At 35.5% G+C, this 10,813-nt stretch overlaps 1 protein-coding gene across 4 annotated transcripts; it reads left to right on the top strand.

The window, feature by feature from the left end:
* Nucleotides 1–2,730: 2,730 nt before the first annotated feature.
* LOC122303163 (LRR receptor-like serine/threonine-protein kinase ERL1) lies at nt 2,731–10,564 on the top strand. Of its 4 annotated transcripts, XM_043114794.1 has the most exons (28): nt 2,731–3,177; nt 3,271–3,593; nt 3,833–3,971; nt 4,105–4,176; nt 4,283–4,354; nt 4,455–4,526; nt 4,621–4,692; nt 4,863–4,934; nt 5,174–5,245; nt 5,347–5,418; nt 5,526–5,594; nt 5,811–5,882; nt 5,975–6,046; nt 6,125–6,196; nt 6,308–6,379; nt 6,456–6,527; nt 6,654–6,725; nt 6,830–6,901; nt 6,978–7,049; nt 7,163–7,234; nt 7,337–7,408; nt 7,507–7,578; nt 7,664–7,735; nt 7,804–7,877; nt 8,180–8,326; nt 8,411–8,749; nt 8,998–9,368; nt 9,770–10,564. In XM_043114794.1, exons 3-28 carry the CDS (start codon nt 3,844–3,846, stop codon nt 10,130–10,132), a joined length of 2,859 nt encoding a protein of 952 aa, XP_042970728.1. In that variant the 5' UTR covers nt 2,731–3,177; nt 3,271–3,593; nt 3,833–3,843; the 3' UTR covers nt 10,133–10,564. The 4 variants fall into 4 exon arrangements, with proteins under 4 accessions (XP_042970728.1, XP_042970727.1, XP_042970725.1 ...); XM_043114793.1 differs by lacking the exon at nt 3,271–3,593 and having other exon boundaries at nt 2,732–3,177; nt 8,264–8,326; XM_043114791.1 differs by lacking the exon at nt 3,271–3,593 and having other exon boundaries at nt 2,732–3,177.
* Nucleotides 10,565–10,813: the final 249 nt, after the last annotated feature.

Here is a 10,813-nt window from a genome sequence, read left to right as displayed (position 1 = left end):
CAGTAATGAGGAGGAGTGAATCCAGGACAAAGCCATGCCACTCCGGACAATATATATATATATATATAAAATAAAAGGAAAAGGAAGGAAAATCAGAGAAGCTATGATGCAGTAGTCATTGAATAGGGGGGGAAGAAACCAGAGGAAGGGAAGGAAGTTAAGCAAAAGCAGGAGCCAGCTTTATACGAAGCCAAAATCTGCCCAATTGCCAAAAGTGAAGATAGCTTTGCCGATTCCATGCAGACACTGTTCCCTCACTTTCAACCAATCCTTCTTCAATTTTAAGAGAAAATATTTAGTAAATTTTTTATGCCTTGTTGCAGCGCTCACAAGTTGAGATTTTATTTTAAATGATTGTTTAATTCATATAATTTTTTTTATAAAAAATAAATATAATTATAAAAAACCACTTAAAAATTATCGAATTATGAACTTATTTTAAGAGATATAGTTTTAAACGAATTCGGCAGGTTTAAAGTAGAGAATTTTCATTTCCAATTCAAAATTCTTATATCATTATTATAATTTTTTCAAATTTTAAAATAATTATAATATTAAAAATTAATATTTTAAATTTTTATCTCAAATTCAAAATTGTCACATTTACCTCCAAATCTACCCTAAATAAATTAAAATGATGATAGATGAAATGCATTGAATGATTTATTTCTATTTGTTTTAGTATTGTCACTCGTTATTTTATATACTAGATTTTAAATTAATTATTTTATCCATCGTTTTTTATGTCTCATAATTTTAAAAATAAAAAAATAATGTGTGTCGTAAAAATTATGAATAAATATTATTATTTACTTATCCGGAACAGCATTCGGTAAAAGGGCCTTTGGGGGAAATAGGTAGGCAGGTAGGGGGAATAGAGTGTGAATCTGGATAGGTAAAAGGTTTGGTTATGATGGAGGTGAGCTGACAAAGAAACGGTCCAGCTTCTGAATAATTGCATGGTTGTTTCTATTATAGGTTCCTCATTATGGATGGCATATGCAGCTCCTTTATTATTTTTTTTCTCATCTAGGTCCTACCTTCACTCCCCACCTAAAATGCCGCTGCATTTATCCCTTTCACTACTGTTATTATGCCTCTTTCAGTACTTTCCTCCTCTTCTTTTTTTATTAAAGAATATCAATATACTAATTATGAAAATATAAATATAATAATAATAAAAATAAATAGATCAAAATAATAGACAAAATAACATTATTCTATCTTTTTAGTGATAGTTTGGACATGGGATGAAGTGAATTGATATAAATTGAGATTAAAGTTAAAAGTTTAATAAAATATTTTTAAAATATTATTTTAATTTATAAATTTGAAAAAAGTTAAATTATTTATTTTATTTTATGTGGAAGTTTAATAAAATTATAATAATTAGACGAGTTGAAATATGTTGTAAAAAGAAACTAGGCCAAATGAGATTTTTTAAATTGAGATAAATGTTAAAAATTAAATAAAATTTTATTACAATATTAATTTTAATATTATTATTATTTTAAAATTTTGAAAAATTTCTTTGTTTATTATTTTTTGTGTAGAAATTTAAAAACATTATAATGATAAGATGAGTTGAGATAAGATAAAATATTTTTACTATCCAAAGGGGGCCTTAACACTTTTTAGGCCTCATTTAATTACATATAGATAAGATGAAATAAGATAAAAGTTAAAAATTAAATAAAATATTATTTTTATTTTAAAAATTAAAAAATTTGAATTATTTATTAGATTTTAAATAAAAATTTAAAAAAATTATAATAATTATATAAAATAAGATTATATAGTTTGAACTGTATAACCAAACTATGCCTTAGAATTACATAAAATATGGATTTTCCGAAAATTCCAAAAAACCCAATAACATTTTGGAGACTCACTTTTTCTTTTTTCTATAAATTGGATTTTATTTTTCTTATATGATATCTTATTTTGGTGGTCCTATTTCCACCGCAAGATGATGCTCTCAATGCCATTTAAGTGAAAGAACCATTTATTATTAATCTTATTTTTCTTAAATTGTCATGACTATATTAAAATATTTTTTGAAATTCATTTATCTTATATTTTGATTTCTATTAATTATTTTATCTTCAAGTTAATGTGTAGAACACAAATAATAAAATATTTATATGGTATAATTTAATTTATAAGATTTAAATTTTAAAATTTATCTTTTAAATTAAATTATGTTATAAAAATATTTTATTAAATATAAAAACACAAAATTAAAAATATAAATTTTCTTCTATTAATATTAACATTGCATAGGTTGACTTAAAAAAGGTATGGAAGGGATTGCTTAACGAACATAAAGGAGCCCAATGTGATCATTTTAATTTTTATGAAGATAGGGGGTAAATTCGGATTTTTATTTTCCCCCCATCAACCGAATCGGTGGGTGCATCCGAAAATTGAAAGAATGGAAAGAGCATTTTCTTCTTACTGTTCCACAAACAATTAACCCATCCAGCTCCTCTTCCACAGTCCCTGTTACAGTACTGCACCACGCGCTTATGTTCTCTGCATACTACAATTACCACAACTTTACGCGCTACCCAAACCGCGCGTAATAGACTTCTTAAATCGGGGCAACAGAAAAAACAGCACGAGACCTAATGCCATCCGATGGGACCACGTATCACTCTCCGCGACACTGCGCGTTGGATCATCACTGAACAAATAGCTGTCGAAGAACTTCGGAAAACGGAGAGCACGAATGACGGCCGCTGCCGAGTGGCTCATCTTCCAATCTTTTTCTCAGTCAGTCACTAACGTCTCTTCACCGCCGTTTATAGCTTTCTCTCTCTCTAAAACCATAAGTTCGCTTTTTTTCTATCTAGCTCCTGTCCTATTCCCCCCTCTCTAACATTAACATTCTCTCTCTCTGCACCTTTCAGTTCACGCCAAAAGCCTGCTCTCTCTCTCTCAAAAGGAAAATAAGAGCTCACATCTTTTGTCTGACCTTATCACTCTCTTTCTCCACATTTCATTTCTTCCGACGTTCGCCGTCTCTCCCTGCGTTCATTGTGTGTGGGTTCCTGCATCATTCCACCATGGAGGTGGAGGTATTCCTGCAGTGGAGGAGCAAGGAGCTCTCTCTGTGGTTAATAATCGCCGTTCTGGCTCTTCTCTGTCCCATTGCTTCTCCACTCAACGACGAAGGTGCTCTCCCCGTGTTTGAGCTCTGCTTTATGTCTAGTCTTTCTTTCTTTCTGTATATTTTTCAATCGCTGAGGCTCATTTTGTTGTCTAAAGGAGCTACAATAAGCCCCGAACTCCGTGGACTATATGTGCAAGCTGTTATTGCCGGAAGAAATTAATGCCCATGAAACCAATAATGTGTGATGTTCTGTATAGTTGCTTCATAAACGGAGGAAGAAATGGAAGGAAGAGAACACGAATCAATATTCTCCGAAAAATAATAATGTATTTTGATCTTCAGCTGCAGTTTTCCTAGACTACTGTCAACTCATTTTGACTCAAGTCTATAACTACCTTTGCTTGTTCTTCGTCTTGCTTGTACACATTCCATCAGCAGCAAAACCTGGCCCATGAAGGGAAATTTCAATTTTTAAAAGGTCCTTTTGTCAACGCGAAAAGTCTCTTTTCTTCCAGTTCTAAAAGTTTCTGGATAGCAATTTTATTTCTAGCAGCTCGCGGGCGTCGGAATAAAATAATATTATTTTGGAGTTCTAATGAATCTGTATACGCTAATATAAAACTTGCATAGAGGGGTTTTTTTAAGCTAAAAGCTAACTACCTCTGTATTTGGGTGAATAGCTTTCTCTAATATAAAAATGGTGGGCGATATTTGTAGGGAAAGCGTTAATGTCGATCAAGTCCTCGTTTAGCAACGTGGTGAACGTTTTGCTTGACTGGGACGATGTGCACAACCAAGATTTCTGTTCCTGGCGTGGTGTCTTCTGCTACAATGCCAACCTCTCTGTGCTTACTCTGTATTGCTTCTCTCTCAAACACCTTTATTTTGGTTGATTTTTCCTTTTTCTTTTAGAGCTGTTTCTTCTTTTCTTCGTCTGGATTTACATGGGTTTTGGCTAGGTTCTAAAGTTTTCTGGTACATTGTTCCAGGAATCTGTCGAACTTGAACCTAGGTGGAGAGATTTCACCAGCAGTTGGAGATTTAAGAAACTTGCAATACATGTATGTAATTGATTGTTCTGTTTTTATTTGCTTTGCTTAATTTATCAGAACAAAATATTATATAGCTTGTTCATTTATGTACTTTTGTTTTTTGTTGAATTGGCAGAGACTTACAGGGGAATAAGCTAACTGGTCAAATCCCGGATGAAATTGGGAACTGTGCTTCCCTTGTGCATCTGTACAGTTTCCATTTTCTTTGATTTCTTGTTTTGTTCCTTTTTGGGTGAAGACATCTGGAGCATTGTATTCTTTTTAATTTAACGACTTTCTAAATGTAGGGATTTGTCTGATAATTTACTGTTTGGGGACATTCCCTTTTCGATATCTAAGCTCAAGCAGCTTGAGCTTTTGTAAGTCCTGAATTTGCGTTTTCTTTAGCATGTCATGTTTTGTCACCTGTTTTTGGTCCTTTTAACTCAGAATTCTCCAATTTGCCGGCTACAGGAATTTGAAGAACAATCAGTTGACTGGCCCCATACCTTCAACACTAACCCAGATTCCGAACCTCAAGACTCTGTACGCTTTCTTTTCTCCTGGATTCTCCCGTACGCGTGGTTTTAACATGTGCAAATATAGATGCATTGTGGGCTTTAAAACTGGTCATTTCTATGGGGCTGGTGTCTTAATTGTATCTCATGGTTTTTATCGTCAGTGATGTGAGCTTACCTGGTGATTTTATTTTGTAGTGATCTTGCACGGAACCAGATTACAGGGGAGATACCGAGACTTCTGTATTGGAATGAGGTGCTTCAATACATGTAAGTACCTGTGTAATTTCCACAGGATTCATCTGAAGATGCTGCTACCTGTATTTACTTTAAAAAAAAATTATGTGCTTCCTCTTTATTACTCAGTCGAACGGGCACTGTTTCTGGGTTTGATGCTTTTAGCTAATCGTTCAAGAGGTTGAATGTTCCTCTCATGGTCAAACAATTGTCTAACATTCTTGTCGATACTTCCAACTTTTCATTCGTTTTGGTTGAAATTTTTTCTACAGAGGGTTACGAGGAAATTCATTGACTGGAACACTTTCACCCGATATGTGTCAATTAACAGGCCTGTGGTATTTGTGAGTACAGATCATACATGCAATTATGAATTCCCATTGAATTGTTCCGTAAGTTTACATTTGTTTCTTATGCGATTGAAATCCTCATATATTATTTCCAGTGACGTTAGAGGGAATAATCTGACGGGTACAATCCCGGAGAGCATTGGGAACTGTACAAGTTTTGAAATCTTGTATGTTTACACCCTATGGTGACTTTTGATATGCTTATCTAATAATCTACATGTGTATTTATATGTATTCAAAGTTGTAACTTTCATGATTATATCAATGATTTCAGGGATATATCCTACAATCAAATCACTGGGGAGATCCCATACAATATTGGATTCCTACAAGTGGCAACTCTGTTAGTTTCCTCCCAAAATCAACATTTTACTCAGTTTAAATACACGAGGAATCCTTTAAGTTGTTAGGAAGATTTGAGGAGTTTACTATTTATGAAAATTTTGTTATTTATCTCTTTACGTCCAATATATATATATATATATATGAAAATTGTGTTATATTTGTCTATGTTGCCATTGAGACCTACGTTACAGCTTTTACACGCCTCTTGTTTTAGGTCCCTGCAAGGAAATAGGCTAACGGGGCAGATCCCTGAGGTGATTGGTTTGATGCAGGCCCTTGCTGTCCTGTACGTATGCACGTTACTGCTTATGTCATTTCCATATTATAGTGCTTATGGTATGACTGTTACGAGTTACTTTTTCTGCCCTACACTTTCAGGGATTTGAGTGAGAATGAACTTGTTGGGCCAATCCCACCAATACTTGGCAACTTATCATACACGGGCAAACTGTGAGTTAATGTTGCCTGAAAATAGAGTTTGTATGTACATTATGTAGGATCATCTGTGTTTTACTCTGGCTGTTCCAGGTATCTCCATGGCAACAAGCTCACTGGGCCAGTACCTCCAGAGCTTGGCAACATGTCAAAGCTTAGCTACCTGTGAGATATCTTGCATGGAAGAAATAGTTTGGGTGTTATGTTTTACTTTATATTTTTTTCTGATAAAAAATTGTTTTAGTTTATATATTTTACTGAGCTAGAAGTCTGCAGGCAGTTGAACAACAACAAACTGGTCGGGCAGATACCCTCTGAACTTGGGAAGCTGGAGCAGCTGTTTGAATTGTGAGATTTTGTTTCTATCTGTTGTTTTTTTTTTCAAAACGGTACATGTTAATTACTGTTTCATTCTATGCATCAGGAATCTTGCCAGTAATGAGCTTGAAGGACCAATTCCACCTAACATCAGCTTCTGTGTGGCATTGAATCAATTGTAAGATAGTGTGTTTTTTTTTTTTCCTTTGGTTCTTTATATGTTTTTGACTTGTGACATTAGTTTCAATTTTAAATTTGTCTGCAATTGACTTCTTGTTTGTAATTATTCCCCACGCCCCTGAAGCAATGTGCATGGTAATCGCTTAAATGGATCAATCCCTGTGGGTTTGCGCAATCTGGACAGTTTGACTTATCTGTAAGCATCGACTCACTGGTTTTGAAAGTATTTCATTTATGATTTTTTTATTGCATGTTTTTCCTGTACATTATTGATAAAAGAAAACTTTCTGGACCTTACAGAAATCTTTCAGCTAACAGTTTCAAAGGCAGAATTCCTCTAGAGCTTGGACACATCATTAATCTTGATACACTGTAAGTCTCATTTCAAATTTTGTTTTTCGGGTCAGTATCCCTTTCATAAGATTAGATTGACTGTTACTCTTTTCAGTGACCTCTCTCGCAATAATTTCTCTGGACCTGTTCCAGCTTCAATTGGTGACTTGGAACACCTTCTCACCCTGTGAGTCTGCAATAAAAGTTTCCCCCTCAATTTCACTTCAGTGTTTCTGCATCCAATATTTTGAATTTCTTTGATATTTGGTGGTAATGTTCATGATCAATATTTGCATTTAGAAATTTAAGTAGCAATCATCTTGATGGGTCTCTGCCAGTCGAATTCGGCAACCTCAGAAGTATACTGATCATGTGAGTTTTAGGCTTATGTAGTAATATTTGTTGGCGTAATCATATGAGACATCACCTTTCGATATTTATCTTTAATTGTGTGATACTTATCTTTAATTGTAGTGATATGTCGATGAATAATCTCTCTGGCAGCATCCCTCCAGAGTTTGGTCAGTTGCAGAATATCTTCTCTCTGTAAGTAAAACACCTTCTACCCCTTTCCCAATTTGATGATGGTTTTGTAGCTGGTACATTTTTGGCTAAAGCCATTTCCTTTGTAAATGTTTTGTTAGGATTCTTAACAACAACAAATTGCATGGAAAAATTCCTGATCAACTAACGAATTGTTTCAGTCTTGTCACTCTGTAAGTTGAATTCCACGGTCCTCTTCCACTTCTATTCATGTAGTGTTTAAAGCATCCTCTAATATTTGATTCCTCAATATTTCAGCAATGTCTCTTACAATAACTTATCTGGAGCTGTACCCCCTATGAGGAACTTCTCACGCTTTTCACCAGACAGGTATGGCAAAAAGATTATTTTATTTTTTATGACGACTCCTATAATGATCTCGTGTACATTGAAAGCAGCTTCATAGGGAATCCGTTGTTGTGTGGGAACTGGTTGGGATCAATATGTGGACCTTATGTGGCAAAATCCAGAGGTACTAATCCAATTATGTTGTTTTTTTTTTGGGGGGGTGGGGGGGTGCATTTCATATCCCATTAATAGCAATTTTGTTATGCCAACGGGCTTGAGTTCTTTTATTTTTTAGGGCTTAACTTCCTCTATATCTGAGGAGTGGTGCTATTTGAAGGTTTTTACATCATCCACATTGCATAATTTGATTTGTAAGATTCAAATTTTAGAATTATCTGCCCAAATCAAATTATGTTAAGTGGATGGTATGCAATGTAAAGGCTTTCAAATAACATTGTTCTATAATTTCATCCTAATATATCTCAGTTCTCTCTTTTCCAGCGCTTTTTTCTAAAGCTGCAGTTATTTGTATGACGCTTGGCTTCATCACCCTCTTGTCTATTGTAATAGTTGCTGTCTACAAATCCAACCAACCAAAGCAATCGACAAAGAGATCTAAAGGAAATGGACAAGGTATCCAAACTTTTGCCAATGTACTTGCAAAATATTCCTATCTTTTTAGCCTCAGGTCCTGAGGTGCATTTCTTTTATTTCTAGGTTCCGCCACACTTGTAATTCTTCATATGGATATGGCTATTCACACCTTTGATGATATAATGAGAGTCACTGAGAATCTAGATGAGAAGTATATTATAGGGTATGGTGCTTCTAGCACGGTATACAAATGTGTCTTGAAGAATTCCCGGCCGATTGCAATTAAGCGACTTTACAACCAATATCCAAACAACTTGCAAGAATTTGAGACTGAACTGGAAACAATTGGTAGCATTCGACATAGGAACGTCGTCAGCTTGCATGGATACGCTCTCTCTCTCTACGGAAACCTTCTCTTCTATGACTACATGGACAATGGTTCTCTGTGGGATCTTCTTCATGGTTAGCTTGCCTATACTGTTTTTATTACTTGTTGATTTTCATGAATTTGATGAGTTTTATGAATCATTTCTGGTACGAGAAGTTATGAATAAAAAGCTATGCTGTCACCTTTCTATAACTTCTGGAATACAGGAAACATTTTCAACTCTGGAAGAGAGATGTACTGTTTTTAGGACTATGAATCAATTGTATATAGTGTAAATTTGTCTTGGATATTGCCTACTGTTTTGACGTGGCATGTATTACAGGACCCTCAAAGAAGGTAAAACTAGATTGGGAGACACGACTAAGAATAGCAGTTGGGGCTGCTCAGGGACTTTCTTATCTTCACCATGATTGCAACCCCCGAATTGTACACAGGGATGTTAAGTCATCAAATATCCTTCTGGATGAGAATTTTGAGGCTCATCTCTCTGATTTTGGGATTGCCAAATGCATCTCAACTTCAAAAACTCATGCATCCACTTATGTTCTTGGAACAATTGGCTACATTGACCCAGAGTATGCTCGAACATCCCGGCTCAATGAAAAATCGGACGTTTATAGCTTTGGCATTGTTCTTCTGGAACTACTGACTGGAAAGAAGGCAGTGGACAATGAGTCAAACTTGCATCAACTGGTATGTTTCTCGATCACAAAGTTGTTTCTGTATGAATTGTTAAGTGTTGTCATCCAATTGGCAATAAATGAAGTTCAAGATCAGGTCAAACTTGGTTGATTTTGCACACCTCAGTGTGGTGTGATTAGTTTTGATTGGCCAATTTGGCATGTATGGCCATTTTGCTTTGGCTAATTGATACGATGATTTTTTCTTTGAATATTTGGGACTGTCTGACCAAGTGTTGGGAAGTATGGGGCATCTGGTTAAAACTGCAAATATTTTCCACTTCTGTACGTGGTCTGGATCCCAATCCATACAAAATCAACAGGAGCCAGATATAAAACGCAGAGTTAGCTCAAGTCAGCGGATGATTATAGTTGTTTTTTTCTTCCGTTTCTCATTATTATTATTTTCCCCAGATATTGTCCAAGGCAGATGATAATACAGTCATGGAGGCTGTTGATCCTGAGGTTTCTGTGACTTGCATGGATTTGGCCCATGTCAGGAAGACCTTCCAACTTGCTCTGCTGTGCACAAAAAGGAACCCTTCTGAGAGGCCAACCATGCATGAGGTCTCTAGGGTTTTGGTCTCCCTGATTCCAGCACCTCCTGGAAAACCTGGTTTTGAACCACCAAAGAAGGTTGACTATGCTCAATTTGTGAACGACAAAGGACAACAGCAACCAAAAGCGCAGCAGCGTCAGTTTCAGCAGGAGAATAATTCTTCTGATGCTCAGTGGTTTGTTCGGTTTGGCGAGGTCATATCTAAGAACACCCTTTGAAGTTTCCAATTTCAGTCTTTGGCATCCGACAAGACAAAAAAACAAAGAGGATGGAGGATGGGTAAAGTCCCAGTTTTTGTTCCTTCCCAAAAAGATGAATATCTGGCTCTAGTGGTTCTGGGACATATATTACTGACTATATCTTGCTCGTGAACATCTGATGATACATTTTTGGACGGTTGAATCTGCCAACATTACGGTACAAGTACCTCAATTTGTAATGTGTATTTTGTTCGAATACATGCTGACAACATGTCTATGCTCGGTATAGTTTATCTTATTTCCTCTAGTCCAAGCAATTAGTTGTTAATGCCTTGACATTCAGACTTCCACAATATTTATATTGTACTTTAAAGATTTTCCTCTTTCCTGAGACAGGTTTGCAGGAATTATTATACTGCTCTATTGTCAATGAACCTGTTAATTTCTTCAGAGGTCATGCCTGTCCATTTCATTATTCCGCAGTCTCTGATAACTGAACTACAAACTAGAAGACAAATCCCATATGGTCATTTAGCCAATATATGTAGTAGGTAGATCATCATAATCTCGGTAAAATGACTACCAGTAACATGTATTTGTGCCCTACACGCTGTTGCCAGTATTAGAGGTCTTGTACGCATAGGCATAACGTCAAACGTATCCAACCTGCAATGACGCTCGAGATCACTTTCCTAATGT

This window comes from Carya illinoinensis, chromosome 3 (genome assembly GCF_018687715.1).
Source record: "Carya illinoinensis cultivar Pawnee chromosome 3, C.illinoinensisPawnee_v1, whole genome shotgun sequence".
NCBI classification, from domain to species: Eukaryota; Viridiplantae; Streptophyta; class Magnoliopsida; order Fagales; family Juglandaceae; genus Carya; species Carya illinoinensis.
Note: the sequence above shows the minus strand (reverse complement) of the source record. Positions and strands in the feature narration are given on the sequence as shown.

Coding starts and splice junctions, on each gene's coding strand:
- LOC122303163 (XM_043114791.1), top strand. CDS start 3,069: ATGGAGGTGGAGGTATTCCTGCAGTGGAGGAGCAAGGAGCTCTCTCTG. Junction 3,972..4,104: donor AACCTCTCTGTGCTTACTCT/GTATTGCTTCTC, acceptor ACATTGTTCCAG/GAATCTGTCGAACTTGAACC. Junction 7,235..7,336: donor CTCAGAAGTATACTGATCAT/GTGAGTTTTAGG, acceptor CTTTAATTGTAG/TGATATGTCGATGAATAATC.